The following is an 18171-nucleotide window of genomic DNA, read 5'->3' as shown; positions in this document are numbered from 1 at the left end:
ATAAGTGTGAATGGAGCCTTAGGGAGCTGGAAGAAGTGTCAATGGTCTACGAGTGGGGCCGAGCAGTTGCCCTGTGTGTAAATTGACAGGCAGAGCAGCAGCTAATAAGCGTGCCTCCTTGGGTGCCCCCATTGCAAGCTGCTTGCTCTGGGGGCACTCAACAGGAAGGAAGGGGCCAGGAGCGGTTGACCAGAGAAATGGAGGATCAGGGCTGATTTGTGCAAAACTGCTGCACAGAGCAGGTAAGTATGACATGTTTGTCATTTTTTTTTTTTTTTTAATTCACATGGTGTTTGTACCTGAATTTGAACTTTAGAGCAGGGCTGGAGTGTGAGGAAGAAGCAGAACAAGGAGAGATGAGCTCATGCCTGTGCTCCTTCTCCTTTTAGCAGCCAGTTACAGGCAGGGCAAACCCAGATTGACCTGGACTCAGAGCAAGTGGGTTGAATGATGCCAGCAATCAGTACATTTAGTGATTGGAAAAGTACTGTCTTGAAAATCTCTGGGTGCCAGTTCTCCCTAGAAATCACTGGTGATGTAGCTCTCCCTAGGGGCAACTATAAGGTCCTGGCTATGTCACAAGTGCCTCACTATACCAGGAAGTGGAAATCAATTCAGTGTCAGTCAACAAATAAAGCTTTGTTTTTTATTTGACTTAAAATAGAACTTCACTCTCCCAATTAACATTGATTATTTTTAATCCTGATGCTGCTAGAATTAGTAAATAGATATGAAAGTATAGCATTTTTATTTGTTTTAAACCTTTTTTTTTTTTACATTTCTTCAGTTACTTACTGGTTTCTTGCCTAGGTAAATGATATCATACATCCCCGGAGTCTTCAGAAGGGGGGAGGGGTTTTCTCAGCTAAGCACACCCTCCTGCATCCATGCTTGAGCGAAGGGTAGATAAAACCCAGGAAGTAAATGCTACATGAATCATTTGCCCTTACGCAAGATGGCCACAGTCAGAAATGCTAGAGCTGCCTTTTTCAACCTTTTCAACACAGAGGAACCCTTGAAATATCTTTCTGGTCTCAGGGAACCCCTGCTGAAAATTACTGTATCTACAACTCATGATACATTAGTAAAATGATCCTTACACTTGTGGACATTGGGAAGAATCACCTCATCACAGGTAGCTAAAAAGATCAAAAGTGTCAGTAGGAAGTTATCTGAGAAGCATACATTGCTCCTTGCTCAAGGAACCCCTACCAACCTCTGGAGGAACACTAGGATTCCATTGAACCCTGGTTGAGAAACCCTGTGCTAGAGGGTTGTTATTCAAAGTGATCTCTCAACAAAATAAAGCATGGAGACATGGATGGATGGGGGAGATTGCTTTGAATAATAAAAATTAATTAAAGTGGTAGTATACTCTAATGAAAAAAAAAAAAGACCCTGCAAGACAAAGGCATAATGAGCTAGTATGCATCGCATACTAGCTTATTATGAAAAACTTACCTCAGAACGAAGCCCCGACACGGATCCCCAGACACCGCTGTGGGGGCAGACATGATCCCTCGGCGTCTCTTCCGGGTTCAGCGGCTCCGGCGCTGTGAGTGGCCAGAGCCGCGATGACGTCACTCCCGCGCATGCGCGCTGGAGTCATTTTCCGGCGATTTTCGGCAAGGAAATCTGAAGGTCCGCCGGACCTTCGGAGTGCATGCGCCACACTCGTCAGCGGCTGCATGCAGTGGTAATATCTCCTGAACCGTGCAGGTTTGGGAGATATTAATTGTAGCTACAGGTATTATTATAGGTTTACCTGTAGTTAAAAGTCAAAAAAAGCGGTATACTACCGCTTTAAATAATGTATTTGGTTTGTGGTGCTCAGATACAGCGAAGATCCGCTTTAAGGATGTTTATAGAGCAAAATGCATAGCTGCATGCCTTTGGGATTTTTAGATGTGGGTGGAAAAGGGACCTTTTCATTTATGAGGCTATTACATCACGTTGTAACTGGATTTGAGACCTGTTAGGCAGTCAAACAGGAAAACTTAGATGTGATTGAATAATTCAAAATGGCCTCGCAATAATAAGAACATTGCTTTCTGGACTTTTGACATGTTTCTATTTTCAAGAGTCAAAGAAGTATATTTTCTTGCATCTCACCATATAATATAGAACACCATTTATTCAAATGTTAGAGCACTGAAAATGATCGTCTTTACAGTGGTCATTAGTGGAGTAAGACAAGAATACTAAATTCACAAGGCTTTCTGTGGTTGAATGTGTAAAGAAGGTCAGACGAGTGGAGGTCAACACAACGTTTGGAAGGTCAATCTGCAGAAGGATGGGGGAGACGGTTACTTGCAGTGTAAACAGAAAGGTGAGTTGTTTGAGTGTGAACGTTGCACCTTCTTAGTGACAAAGTATAAAGCGTGCATTGTAAGTCTGTGCTACAGGTGAAGAGGTCACATTGCATTAAATACAGAAGAGGTAAAAGGAATAGAAATATACTGGAGGGTGTGTAAGCGAAAAAAAAGCAGTACCCTGTCCTCCTTCCTGATTCAAATGTATGGTAGATATCGCAATACCATTTTTTTTTTCAAATTTACATTGTATGTATAGAGAATATAAATGAGCTCAGAAAAAATATATGTCTCAGCATAGGTTGTGCATAGCTCCCAACTGTCCCTGATTTCGAATCACTGTCCCTGATTTGGAACAAAGTCCCTCTTTCCTCCTCATTTGTTACCATTCAGGCCATTGCACTATGACCTTGTATACTGGATGATGTTACAAGCGCTTGTTGATTGGGAATGATGTAAGTTTTCTACTTTTTATATACATTTTGGAGATACGGTTTTAGTGCCGGTTCACATATGTACGAGTGCGGCGCTCGCATATAATATCGGAGCGCACTGCTCCTTCATTATATGCGATCGGGTGTGCGGTGCGAATTCAGCCATACACTCTGTATGGCTAAATTCGCACTGCACCCGCAGTAAAATCGCACATGACCCTTTTTTTGAGCCGCATCAGAATCGGATCGCACAGTGGTTCACACTTGTGTGATCCGATCCTGTGCGAACTGTAATATCGCACTGCGATATGCAATCAAACTGGGGGTGTCGTTAAGATTACATTGACACCCCCAGCGTATCGCATATGGCAGTGTGAACTGCCAAGGGTGCATTTGCGATGCGGGAACAGGCTGCGAATTTGCAGCCTTCCCGCATCGCATAAGTGTGAACCGAGGCTTAAACTGCGTGGAGCCTTTCTTTATCTTTATGGTCCAACCCACTGTTTTGACACCGCCCTATGTGGAGCGGATTAATTGTATTGTGGAATAGCCGCACTCCAACTTGAAGGTGAAAAATATAAAATCTGTTTTATTCGTATCCAAAAGATAAAATCAATTCAAAGTGTATCCATAATATAGTCAGAGACAAGAGATGAACGCATAGTAGTTGACGCGTTTCACGGATAAACGTCCGCTTAGTCTTAAAAACGTCTCTGACTATATTATGGATACACTTTGAATTGATTTTATCTTTTGGATACGAATAAAACAGATTTTATATTTTTCACCTTCAAGTTGGAGTGCGGCTATTTCTCTCTATACATTATTGTGGTTAACCCAGTACCTGTATGGGTAACTGAGTCCATATGTTCCAGTAGGCAGTCATTTTTACAAGTGGTGGAAGGTTTTCACATTGAGGATTGGAGCACAGAAGGTGTCACCAAGTCGCCTGACAAGTTGGAGTAGTGTGAACCGGCTCCTAACTACTACCTACCTACCTCAGCGTAGTCATGTTTTGTTCTCATTCAACAAGATGACGATGGCAACATCTGAAAAGAGTTACATTGTGCCCACACAGCCAGACACTCTCTGTTGTCTATGGCCAGTCTAAGCCATATATCCAGTGGTAATTCCAAGCACCTGTAATTTGTTGTTTTTTGTCTGTCATTACTATAACCAGTAACTGTGAAGACAAGCTTGATCTTCTCTGTTAAGGGCCAGAGATTAATACCATTAAATGGGAAGACTTGTGTTTGGATGTAATTTCTACTGCAACATGAGTGATGATGACAACCAGCCAGTAACTTCAAAGACAAATACCCATTTTCTTCTCAAGTCGGAGACTGTGGAATCAGTTAGTATTTTATTACCGTCTCTGACTATCAATTTTTACAGTCACAAAAGAGTTATCTGACATTCATAAATGTATGGATCTATATTACTCTACTGTACTAGTATTAGTACTTATAATTGAATGGTACCTTGATAAGAAACTCTGTAAGCTAAACAAAGTTTTTTTTTCCTCTTCTGGATATGATATACTGCTCTGTTACATCGAATGCACAGAAGTCAATGGAGTTCTTTTTAAACTTTGCCGACCGCCCCACGCAGATTTTCTGCGGCAGGGCAGCTCAGCTGCGCATAATCACGTAGATCTACATGATTATGTGCACGTGGTCTAGGCGGAGTGTGCACGCTGCCGGAGCGGCGCTCCTGCTGTGATTAGACACAGCGGGAGCCAGACCACGGGAGGAGCGGGCTCGATCGCCGCCGGGCTCCCGCAATCTTCAGAGAAACTGACAGGAGAGCCACCTGCCTATGTAAACAAAGCAGGCGGCTCTTCTGTCAGACAGGCACAGTGAGATCGTGTGTTTCAGCTAAGCTGAAACACCGATCTCTGTGTGCCTGTCACAGAGCTCCCCCCCCCCCCACAGTCAGTAAGCACATTTAGGCATACATTTAACCCTTTGATCGCCCCCAGTATTAACCCTTACCCTGCCAGTGTCATTTATATAGTAACAGTGCATATTATTTAGCACTGATTACTGTATTAATGTCAATGGTCCTCATCAGATCCGGATCGGGAAGTGACGCAACTACGCTGTTCTTCCCTGGTCACTTCCCGATCCGGATCTGCCGTGGAAGGCATTGCGTTCCGGAACACTACACAAGATACTGCCGGCTTTTTGTCTGATCTCCTATACACACTGTTTTTTCTTCACTTGAATGTGAGTACCTTTCCTTTTACGTGTGAAATAAACTTACCATACAGTATTACGTTATATGTCCCCCCTTGTTTATTTTATACATTACACCACCGGAGTACTACCCAAGGATAGCTAGATACTGGAATACAACACGGTCCCTTCCCTCTCCCTCTTACACAGAGCAACAAGGAAGTAGAGGACCCTTAGGAACATACAGCTCCATGCTGAGGTATACAGCTATAATATACCCTGCCTAATACCCCTGTGTGGGGTTGGGCACTCTGGTGAGTGCAATCTATTACACCAATCACTTTGAAGCACCTTTCTTAGTGCACGTAGATTCTTTTACTACTGTTATTAGAAGATCAAGCACTCTACTATATGGACTTTCTTGATTGTTGCTGCAGTCTTTTAATCCAGGAGTGCTTTTAATGTGCACTTATTAACTTGCACATTTTTCCTGCCTATTTGATACATTGTTATCAAATATACTTTGCACATACACCTATCACCCCTCACTTTTCAGTGTTTACACCTATTAGGTGAACATTGCACATCCATCCACACCCAACAGCCACTTTGCACTTTAGAGGGTAAATTTAAGAGTCACCGCTACACACTCAGCACAATATCTATATTGAATAATTTAATAATTTCATTGTTTATTTATTTATTTACTAGACATTAGGCCCGTTAAATTAACGGGCGCTAGAACATATGGCTGACTGAGCGGATCTCGCTTATCTCTTTTTTTTTCTAACAACGCGAGAGCCGCATGACGTAGCCAGCTCTGCGCATAGCATCCCTGTTGCCCTAGCAATAGAGACACGCGCAGAGCTGACCGAGCGGCTCTCGCGTGCCAGCGCGTACCCGCCGCGTGCCCGCACACACCCGCCGCTTCAAGAGTTTTGGCCGGCTGCCTGACTGGGGTGTATGTAGGATATCGATCTATATTAATAATATGCAAGTGTCTCTGCGTCCGCTTTCCCTGTGTCCGTAGGATTGTGCTACTGCGCATGTGCCCCACGAACAGCCGTTGGAACTGGGGGCGGGCACCATGTCAGGGGCCCCAGAAGTAAGTCACACTGACCTGTGTAGGATGGGGAGCTCCTCGGTGTCGGAGGCCGGGTCCCGGGTGTTGGGGGTCACCCCGATAATGGTGCTCTTCAGGGAAGTTCCTCTGAGCAGGCGGCTCCGGACCAGATCCATATTCCCCGGAGAGTCTACACTCACCTGCATGCTGGAGCCGGGCAGGAGCACCCCGTCATGGATCAGGAGAAGAGGCAAGCACCGGGGGATCTGGATAGAGCCGCTAGAGGCCATGACTGGCCACACACACACAATCCGCACACCGACCGACCAAACTCACTGACAGCTCCAAGTCCGGGCAAAGAGCAGCAAGACTAAAACTACGGAGAGCGGCCGGAGACAAATCATCTCCGCCTGAGGAAACCACCGCCATCTTGTGATATCCTACATACACCCCAGTATTAGCACCTCATCATATACTATACACACCAATATAATCACCTCATCATATACTATACACCCCAGTATCATCACCTCATCAGATATCCTGATGATACTGGGGTGTATAGTATATGATGAGGTGATTATATTGGGGTGTATAGTATGTAGGATATCACAATATAGGATGAGGTGATTTCTGTCCTCAGCCCTGTGAGGTGAATTCCCAGTTGTAATATTCACAGTTGGCCAGTAGATGGCGGTGGATTCCTCAGGCGGAGATGATTTGTCTCCGGCTGCTCTCCGTAGTTGTAGTCTTGCTGCTCTTTGCCCGGACTCAGAGCTGTCAGTGAGTTCGGTCGGTTAGTGTGCGGATTGTGTGTGTGGCCGGTCATGGCCTCTAGCGGCTCTATCCAGATCCCCAGACATCAGACAGAAGCTGCGGTCTTCTCCATATCGGAGCCGCAGTCCTCTCCACCACATAGATACGTTTCCTTCCAATACTGAGGCGGATGTTGAAAGGTGGGCGGGGAACCGACCAAAATGCAATGGGACAGGAACTGGGCTTTAAAAGCCCGTGATTGGACCAGAACCATCAGTAAAAGCCAATTGAGGGGGCAGGAGAATGCTAGGAATGTGATTGGAGTGACTAGGGGGTCCAGAGGCCAATCATTAGTGAATACGCCCCCCAGTATATAAGATAGCCCCGCCAAATCGCTAGCATTTTAATACAGGGATGTGGAAGAGAGTGGAAGCAGTTCTGTTACTTCTGCTCTCAAAGTGTCATTTAGCAATTATTAGTGTGAGGAAAGGGATATCTAGTGTAGTTAGGGTACTATTTTCCACTATAGTTAGATTTAATAATCTAGTTTCTGTAGGGAAAGTGTTAAGTGCCAGGGTGACCGTAGTGTAGTGTAGGGTTAACTGACTCTGACTGCTATGGCAGGGTGACAAAACCCTTCCATGTCAGGGTGACCGCTATAGAGAAAAGATTGTTTCTCTTAGAACACTTATAGAACAGGATGGTGGCTTCGCCCCTGTCACCCGGCTTTTTGTTGCAGGCGTTTTATTTGGGCTTTTTAGAGGACATGTTTGGAGTCAGGCATGACATCTGAACTTCTGTGTAGGGGTATATATACACACACACATGTATGTATATATACACATACATATATATAGGTGTGAAAGTAGCAGAAACCTATGCTTGCGCTAATGAAATAATTAACAGGCATAGGTCTCCGCTCCTATAACACCTATATGTGTGTATGTGTATAAATACATATAAGTGTGTGTGTATATATACCCCTATACAGAATTTCAGATGTTTTGCCTGCCTCCAAAGACCCCCAAAAAATGCCCAAAAAAAATGCCTGCAAAAAGACACCAGGGCGTTTTTGTAGCAGGCGTTTTTTTGGGGCATTTTTTGGGGGTCTTTGGAGGCAGGCATAACATCTGAACTTCTGTATAGGGGTATATATACACACACACACTTATATGTATTTATACACATACACATATATAGGTGTGATAGGAGCGGAGACATATGCCTGTTAATTATTTCATTAGCGCAAGCATAGGTTTCTGCTACTTTCACACCTATATATGTGTATATATACATACATGTGTGTGTGTGTGTGTGTATATATACCCCAACACAGAAGTTCAGATGTCATGCCTGACTCCAAACATGTCCTCAAAAAAACCCAATATACGCCTGCATGAAAAAGCCGGGTGACAGGGGCGAAGCCACCATCATGTTCTATATTAATTCTAATACAAACAAACTTTTTTTTTCTGGTTCTGGATATGCTACAGAGCTGAAACTTCACAGGTACACTTTTTAGACCCCCCAGACACTAAATCCAAAGAAATCAAATTTTTTTTTTCAATAATTGTTTCAATAATTGGCTCTCTATCAAAAATGACAATTTTTAAGGACTTTTTTTGTGTGATTAATAGTCCCTGGGGCATGACCCAGAACCCTAGGCACTTTTTAGGGGCATTTATTGGGTTTTAGGGCTTCAAAATGGTGTTTTTTGATTACCGAAGTTCGGGTCCCATTGATTTCAATGGGGTTCTGAAATCTGGGCCGAACTTTCGGCAAGTTTGGGTGTTCTGGACGAACCGAACTTTTGAAAAGTTCCATCATCCCTACCTGTCAAGGCCCATGCTGTCACAAGGGATGTTGTTTATCTCTTGTGATAGCAATAAAGTTTGTACAAAAATAAAAAATTTAAAAAAGTGTAAAAAATGTTTTTTTGTATAAAATAAATAAATTAATTAAAAAAAAATTAAAGTGCCCGCGCCCCAACGTGCTTACGCGCAAATGGGAACATACGTTACTCCTTCACGCATTTGTAAACAATGTGAGGTATTTGTCATAAAAGTCAGAGCAAGAGCAATAATTCTAGCACCAAACCTCCTGTGCCACTCTAAACTGGTAACCTGTAAAGGCATTTAAAGCGTAGCTTATGGAGAATTTTAATCTTAAGCAAAGTAGTTTGCCACCATTCCACGGGCAGACGCAATTTTAAAGCAGGACATGTTAGGTATCTATTTACTCAGCATAACATCATCTTTCACATTACACAAGAAAATTGGGCTAACTTTACTGTTTTTTTTTTTTTTTATTCATGAAGGTTTTGTTTTTCCAAAAACATTTTGTTTGAAAAACTTCTGCGCAAATACCGTGTGACATACAAAATTGCAACACACACCATTTTATTCTATAGGGTCTCTGCTAAAAAAAACATATACATAATGTTTGGGGGTTCTAATTAATTTTCTAGCAAAAAAAAAAAAAATTGGATTTCTACATGTAGGAGCGAAGTGTCAGGATAGGCTTGGGAAGAAGGTGGGTAAAGTATATATGTATAAAAGTGCATAAAGTGCCAGTAAAGTGCAAAAACAATTCTTGTATAGTCCACAAAACATATGCATTAGAAATCCTCCACCAACAACTCAAATTGTTGCCAGAATCGTTGAAAGAAGCCCTAGTTGAAAGAAGCAGCGGCCACCAGTGTTAATTGTGGGAGCAAATTTCGATTTTGTTTTAGTCATTTGTCTTTTGACTAAAACGCCATTTTAGTTTTAGCCATATTTTAGTCTTTTGACTATAATTCTATTTTGGATTTAGTCGTATTTTAGTCATCTGATCTGTTTTCGTTTTAGTCATATTTTAGTCTACTAAAATCTCCAGTACAATTTAGTCGACCAAAATCTCATACATTTTAGTCAACTACAAATCGAATGAGTTTAGGTAAATTGTAATGCATTATTTAAACATTTCTCTAGAATTATCAAATTAGTTATATACTCCTGGATTAAAAATCTAATAACATGTTATTATTTATGGTGTTAAGATTTGAACATACAGTAGACACACAGATTAAGAGTCGGTTCACACTGCCACGACTCAGTCGCCCCGACTTTGGGGCGACTTTGAAGTCGCCCGTGCAGCACGACTTCATCGCGGCTTGCAAACGACTTCTCATAATAGAAGTCAATGCAAGTTGCTCCGACTTCGCCCAAAAGTAGTGCAGGAACCTTTTTCTAAGTCGGAGCGACCTGAGTCGCTCTGATTAGAATGGTTCTATTGCACAGAATGGAGCGCAACTTGTCAGGCGACCAAGTCGCCTGACAAGTCGTGGTAGTGTGAACCGGCTATTAGTCATTCTCATATATAACGTCGTTATAAATAAAACCAAGTTTCATAAACAAACAAAAATATTGCTTTTATTTAAAAAACAGAAGTGCAACTTTAAAATACAAAAAACTCAAAAACTGTAAACTCCATTGGCTGTAATGTCATTGCACATATTACCTGAATATATTACCAACATTAAATATTAAATAAAAATATAAGATAGTATTTTTCTTAATTTTTTTTTTCTTTCAGCAGCTTAGTAGTTGCCCCCTACTTACAGTGCCATCTTAAGAGCATTATAGGCAATGCAGTGCACTGGGGCCCCGCCTACACAAACACCCACGAGAATAAAAATGCAAATTATCGATAAGGCGATATATTTATTGTTACCTCTACCAAAATCAGTGTTTAACCATTAACACAACATTTGGACAATATAACACGAGCTTGAAAAACTAGAAATTACAGACTGGAATGGCGCAGTATGAAAGCACTTTGAACTATTTATTACATTTGCGATACTTCGGAGGGGTGGAGGGAGAGAGAAAGAGGGATGGATGGAGAGAGAGAGAGGGAACGAAAGTGGGATATAGGGAGCGAAAAAGAGGAATGGAGGGAAAGAAAAAGAAAGAGAGATGGAGGGCGAGAGAGAGAAATAAATGGGTATGGAGAGAGAGCGAGAGAAAGAAAACAGGGATGGATGGAGAGAAAAAGAAAGAGGGATGGGAAGATAGAGAGAATGAGAAAAACAAAGAGGTGAAGGAAAAGGGCTGGAGGGAGATAAAAATAGGGATTAAGGGAGAGAGAAAAAAAGACTGACACCCATCCACTGACTCTTCTAGCTGAAGGGGTGGCCCTCTCACAGGCCCCATGGCACAGATCTGTACTAACTATATGCAGAATCAGATCCTTTCCAGTGTTTCCCTTCCAGTCAGCTCTGCAGGACCTCTGAGTTTAGCTCCTCTTTGACTCTCAGGCCCTTAGGTCGACCACCTGAGACTGCATGGCAACTTCTACAAAGAAGGGGCAGCCGCCCCCTCCCTCCGGGACCCCGATCTCCAACAGATAGACCCTGAGCACATGTGCCCTTGGCATTTATACATTATCCCAGCACGCAACGATGCACTTTCCTCTGCTAATCACCAGGGCTGTTCTAAATGCCTGTGTACTCATTTGTCAGGTTTCCTCCCACTGTCCAATATGCCTCCCTATTGGACCAGTGTGAAACACTTCAGACAAACTGAGCTGCACTTGAGCACCATGACCAGACCTTGCTAACAGATCCTGCTGTCTGGTAGACAGAGAACAATATAGATTTACCTGGCAATCTCTCTGGTAAGCAGAAAAGATCCAAAACTATACTCTCTCTCTAGCACCTACCTAGGAGGGTGCTACATATACTAGATGCTATAACTTTCACGCAAACCAAATATTATACACTTATTGGGATTTTTTTTTTTTTTTTTACCAATGACATGTAGCAGAATACATGTTGTCCTACATTTATTAAGAAATGTGTTTTTCCAAATGTTTTTATTGGTTATGTTTTATAGTAGACAATAAAAAATATTGTTTTTTTTTTTTAATATTCCATCTTTTTTTGTTTATATTATAAAAAAATTAAAAAATAAAAACCCAGGAGTGATCAAATACCACCAAAAGAAAGTTCTATGTGTGTGAAAAAAAAATTATAAAAATGTTATTTGTGCACAGTGTTGCATGACTGCAAATACCAGTCAAAGTAATACAGTGCTGAATAGAAAAAAATGCCCTGGTCATGAGGAGGGTAAAATCTTCTGGAGGTCAAGTGGTTAAAGTTTATGTAAAGCCAAAACTTTTAGGTTTAGATAGAGGAGGGGAGATTTAAAGTTGTAATAAACTCTTATGTTTGTATTGTTACCTACAGGTAAGCTCATAATAGAGCTTAATTGTAGGTAAAATGAATATCTCCTAAACGTGCACTATTTAGGACATATTGTAATGAGCAGCAGCCATTGACCGGCGCATGTGCAACCGACTCATGCATTCTGAAGGAACGCCATGCCCATGCTATTCCTTCAGAGGTGTGTGCCAGGAACGACGTCATCGCGTCTCAGCCATTCAAGCCGCTGCAGCCCACAAACCTGGGTGTAGATGGAAGCCTCTGCATCAGTGAAAGCCCGCCACTGGAGGGCTATGTCTTAAGGTTTCACTGCCGGTTTCCCTTACAGGCAATGGCAGCAGCAGCACCTGAGAGCCGATGGAAACCATGGCTGGGGTGCCGACATTGCTGGATTCCAGGACAGGTAAGTGTACTAATATTAAAAGTCAGCAGCTACAGTATTTGTAGCTGCTAACTTTAGATTTTTTTTTTTTTTGGGGGGGGGGGGGGATGGACCTCCTCTTTAGAGATATACAGCCTTGTATTTAATTTTAGCAGACAGTGGTTTAATGGCCTTTTTTTACAAGTTACAAAGTAAGAAATAATTGTGGGGTGAGGTTTATCTAAAATGGTGCATTTCAATTCTGTGTAGCAGAGTAGGTAAAAATATATTCAGAGCACAGTTTTTTTACTATAGGTTGCTTATTTTACAGATACACATGGCAAGTTCAAGACAAAGTAGATGCCAACAATGTAGCCTACACATCTGGAAAGTTAAGTCTACACACGGATTATCCAGCTCTTCAGTATCCTCCAGGAGTAAGTTATCATTTGACTTTGATATTAGGCAACAATAGCATATTGGGCTATAATTATTCAAATCTGTCATTTTCTTTTCTTAGGTGAATGAGACATTTTTCCACTCCCCCTGCGCAGTTCACAGGGGGAAGAGTATAAATGGCCTTTTTAGTAAATCCATTCATAGTGAAATAAGGGGGGAAATGTAAAGTTTATTATGTCAGGTACTGGATGCACTTAGGGGGCAGACAAGTCCCACAACTGATTTTTAACCATTCAAATAACGTTGTACATATGGTCATACAATGGTTTTGACTGTGAGTTAAGGTAGAGTTAAGGCCCGTACACACGATAAGAATATCTGTAGGGAAAATTCGTCCGACGACCGATCTGTCAATTTTCGGATTGTTAGTATGGTGCTTTTGACAGCCGACTCCGACTTTTCGGCTGACAAAATCCTGATGTGCAGGCTATATAATTTTTGTCGTCCGTCAAAACAACGTCCGATTTTTGTCTCATTAGTACAGATTTAGACGGAAAAAAATCTTAAGAGCAAGACTAGGCTCAGAGACGAAAGAACGCATACAAAACAATCCAGCACATGACTGAAGTAGAATTCTGTCGTACGGGAAAATTCGTATGAAAATAACCTCTTCACTTTCCACATCAGACTAGCATGCCACAAAAAACAGACGACAGATCGTTCGATAATCTGATCGTGTGTACGGGGCTTTAGAGTACCACACCTATATTCCCTTTGCAGCCCATAAGGTTGACTGCAAATTAAAATTGTAACTATTCTGTCTATTTTTTTTTTGTGGCAGATATGGCTATTTCAGTTAAAGATCAATCACTCAAATTTTTCTCCCTCAATATGTTTATTGCAAAGTTCCAGACGAAAACATAGACAATCCAAGGACCTTGGAAGCACAAGAAAAACTAGGCTTCAAAACATAGCATATCATACTAATGAATAGGTACAAGTAATACAGCCCAATAAATAATAGCAAAATGAACTCTAATTTTTAAGTTTAAACATCAACATTTTATAGTATATGTTACCTATAGAGATACAATACAAATTAGATAGATCAATCCACACTAATGCATGTAAGCAGCAAGCAAAAAAGAACAATATATAAAGTCCTTGTATACAATTTCATGTTAATTGCAGGTGCTTTAAAAGAGACTACTAAAACGTCAGTACAAAATTTTGGAACTACTGCACTTTAAACTTTCCACTGTGGAGCTAGTGTACTGGCATCACTCACTATTGGGAGTCTTGCTGATAGCGTCCGCTGTAAGTTTTAGCTGGCTTGTCTTATTTCAATGGTATCACCCTACTTGGAGCTATTTTCTATTTTTTCCCGTGGGTTGGAGGAGCATCTGTCATCCCTGAGGACTGGGGAGCAGCAGAGTGTTTAAAGTGCAGGAGTTTTTTCCATGTTGGAAACAAGTGTGTATTGACCTCTAAATCTGCAGGGTCCTATGGTCCAGTGCGTGCACACCCAGATCACTTGGTGGGGGTTGGTGAACATCATACACTTAAAGCGGAGTTCCAGCCTAAAAATAAACTTTGCAGCATCAGTTAGAGTACAAAAACCTGAAAAAGAATTGGATAATTAACATTTTTATTTTGTTTCACTTACACCTTGTTTTTAATGAAAATAAACTTACCTTCCTTCCTCTTCCTCCTTGTGCGGCCACGGCAAACCGACGTCACTTCCGCCTTTGCATTGCATCCTGGGAGATGAGCGTCATCAATCCCAGGATGCAATGGGAACGTCCGGCCACTGCTCTGAATGCCGATCGCAATCTACAGCGCATGCGCGAGATTGCGATCAGCATTCTGGGTAGCCCAGAACCAGGAGGAGGAACACAGCGGGGGACACCACGGCTTCAGATGCCCAAACCGGAGATGGCCGCGCTCTGCAATCAATTTTAAAGGTAAGTATGTAATGTAATGTACTGTAATGTTGGGTTAGTGTTAGGGTAATTGGGGGTAGTTTAGGATTAGGAGGTATTTTTAGCTCAAAAAAGTGTATGTGGCCGGAACTCCACTTTAAGGACTTTTAACAGATTTCCCAATGTTTTGAAAAGCCGATGACTTCAGGATTTGACTTTTTAGGATTGTTTGGAGGATATGCCCTCTTAATATGAGATTCATATTCCAACATTAAAATAATCTCTTTTATTATGCCACAAAGATTATAGAAATAGATCATATATATTTAGATAATATATAGATAATGTAATTTTGTGGTGTCTGTGGGTAATTCAGAGAAAAGAAGGTTGGCTGATCTTGTTATGAAGCAGAGGGTCATAAGAAAAAAAAATTTAGTCAGATTCATCTTTTTTTTTTTTCATATCATTTTGTTTCCCTGAGATAACATTGGCACATGTCTTCTGCAGACCTAGGTTCATCCTCCTGCTCCTGTAGTTTGCTTACTACCTCTCCCAGATGTCTACAATGAGTGTGGTGTTAAATCAAAGATAGACTAAAGGTGAAATATTGAAATTCAATGTCCTCAGACATAGTTCACTGGTAATATCATCTTTACTGAGATACACACAGAAAGCATTGCACTATCAAAGGGATACTGGACTTTTTATTCCACCTTTTTGACTGATAATATAAGAGAAGAAATTAAGAGAAGTTATGCAGATATGAAAATGTCTTTATGGGTTGGTGTCAGGGAGGAGTTGGTGTTCCTTGAGAGGCTGCCTTTGCATGCAGACCACTCTATTTAACACCCACATGTAAAGCTGAGCCTCCGGGACTAAAAGAACTGAAATCCAGTGAATGAAAGGGGTAGGCCAGGTACATCCTCCAACCAGGAAATCAGGCAGGCTGTTTGGCCTCATTTACATTCGCAACCAGGGAATGGAAAAAAAAACAGAGTTTGAGCCGTGGTTTAACTGCACTCTGCACACCCCCTTACCCCTTGACCTCCAAGCTGCAGGTTAACATGGGCTATGTTAGTATATGCTGCCATGTTTGTGGTGCAGCACATCACCATTTCTACAACAGGTTGCATTCGGACAGGCAGTACCACCGCCACGTGAATCCAAATATGCTGCAACACCATGTTGCCAGTATTGCCTCCTAAATGCCTGGAAACTACTGCTCTACCACCCCCTGAAAAGAAATCCAGTGCAAGATAGTGCTGCTTGTGTAAACAAGCCTTAACTAATTTACAAACAGTATTATTACCTGAACTTGTAGCACCCTTCTAGAATAGGCTGCTAGAGAGGTTCAGGTAAATTTAGTCTTTTTAGCCCCTGTAAACCGTGGATCGGTGTGTGACTACTACAGTCTGCAGGCTCAACTACTTTTCCCTGCCTTCTAGTAGGTTCTAGAATATAGTGGACTGGTAGAGACACACTCTGGGCTTCAATATATACAGTGCCTTGATAAAGTATTCATACCACTTGAAATTTTCCACATTTTGTCATGTTACATTCAAAAACATAAATGTATTTTATTGGGATTTTATGTAATAGACCAACACAAACTGGCACATAATTGTGAATTTAAAGGAAAATGATAATTGGTTTTCAAAAATATTTTTACAATTAAATATCTGAAAAGTGTGGCACGCATTTGTATTTAGCCCCCTTTACTCTGATACCTCTAACTAAAATCTAGTGGGACCAATTGGCTTCAGAAGTCACTTAATTAGTAAATAGTCCACCTGTGTGTAATTTTATCTCACTATAAATACAGCTGTTCTATGAAGCCCTCAGAGGTTTGTTAAAGAACCCTTTTGAACAAACATCATCATGGAGGCCACGGAACACACCAGACAGGTCAGGGGTAAAGTTGTGGAGAAGTTTAAAGAAGGGTTAGGTTATAAACAAATATCCCAAGCTTTGAACATCTCACAGAGCACTGTTCAATCCATCATCCGAAAATGGAAAGAATATGGCATAACTGCAAACCAACCAAGACATGGCCGTCCATCTAAACTGACAGGCCGGGCAAGGAGAGCATTAATCAGAGAAGTAGTCAATAGGCCCATGGTGACTCTGGAGGAGCTGCAGAGATCCACAGCTCAGGTGGGAGAATCTGTCCACAGGACAACTATTAGTCGTGCACTCCACAAATCTGGTCTTCTTTGAAGAGTTGCAAGAAGAAAGCAATTGTTGAATGAAACCCATAAGAAGTCCCGTTTGCAGTTTGCGAGAAGCCATGAAGGGGACACAGCCAAGATGTGGAAGAAGGTGCTCTGGTCAGATGAGATCAAAATTGAACTTTTTGGCCTAAAAGCAAAACGCTGTTTGTGGCAGGAAACTAACACTGCACATCACCCTGAACACACCATCCCCACCGTGAAACATGATGGTAGCAGCATCATGTTGTGGGGATGCTTTTCTTCAGCAGGGACAGGGAAGCTTGTTTAGAGTTGATGGAAAGATAGATGGAGCCAAATACAGGGCTATCTTAGAAGAAAACCTAATAGAGTCTGCAAGAGACTTGAGACTGGGGCAGAGGTTCACCTTCCAGCAGGACAACGACCCTAAACATACAGCCAGAGATACAATGGAATAGTTTAAATCAAATCATATTCATGTTTTAGAATAGCCTAGTCAAAGTCTAAACCTAAATCCAATTGAGAATTGGCAAGACTTGAAAACTGCTGTTCACAGACGCTCTCTATCCAATCTGACAGAGCTTGAGCTATTTTGCAAAGAAGAATGGGCAAAAATGTCGCTCTTTAGATGTGCAAAACTATTAGAGACATCCCCAAAAAGACTTGCAACTGTAATTGCAGCGAAAGGTGGTTCTACAAAGTATTGATTTAGGGGGGCTGAATACAAATGCACGCCACACTTTTCGCATATTTATTTGTAAAAATGTTGAAAACCATTTATTATTTTCCTTACACTTCACAATTAAGGGGCATTTTGTGTTGGTTTAGCACATAAAATATCCCAATAAAATACATTTAACTTTTTGGTTGTATCATGATATGTGGAAAATTTCAAGTGGTATGAATACTTTTTTAAGGCACTGCATGTGGCTCCAGCCATTTCCTGGGTGGAGTGCCCAGTAGGTGGCTGATAAGGAGATAAATAGTGTGAGGCCTGGGGCAGTAGGGTTCTTGTCCTGGAGGAGAAGATCCCAGCTTAAGGGGCTGCTGTCCTTCTGGGCAAGTTAGCTGAAGCCTGCAGAGAGCTCACTAAGGTCCCAGCCCAGGGAGACCTAAGGGGCCTATCACAGAGAGGGTTTCACTAAGGTTCCAGCTCATTGAAAGCTGGGGGGGTTATTGCAGAGAGTTCACTGAGGTCCCAGCTCAGTGGAAGCTGGGGGGCCTACTTTTCCTAGAAGCAGTTTTGAGTCAAGTAAAGGGGATGCCCTGAGGATCCAATCATGAGATTCACAGTATAGTGTCTAGCCAATATTGGACAGAAGGTACCCAAGTATCTGGAGACACAGTAAGTA

General features: G+C 41.8%; 1 protein-coding gene across 1 annotated transcript in view; it reads left to right on the top strand.

Moving 5' to 3' along the window:
- BBOX1 (gamma-butyrobetaine hydroxylase 1) overlaps positions 1-18171 on the top strand; it is a 161048-nt gene that overhangs the window by 116752 nt on the left and 26125 nt on the right. The window contains exon 5 of the mRNA XM_082270766.1: positions 12641-12746. Coding sequence (XP_082126892.1) covers positions 12641-12746 — 106 coding nt within the window. The remainder of the gene's footprint in view (positions 1-12640; positions 12747-18171) is intronic.

This window comes from Pelophylax lessonae, assembly GCF_965119305.1.
Source record: "Pelophylax lessonae genome assembly, chromosome: 10".
NCBI lineage: Eukaryota > Metazoa > Chordata > Amphibia > Anura > Ranidae > Pelophylax > Pelophylax lessonae.
Note: the sequence above shows the minus strand (reverse complement) of the source record. Positions and strands in the feature narration are given on the sequence as shown.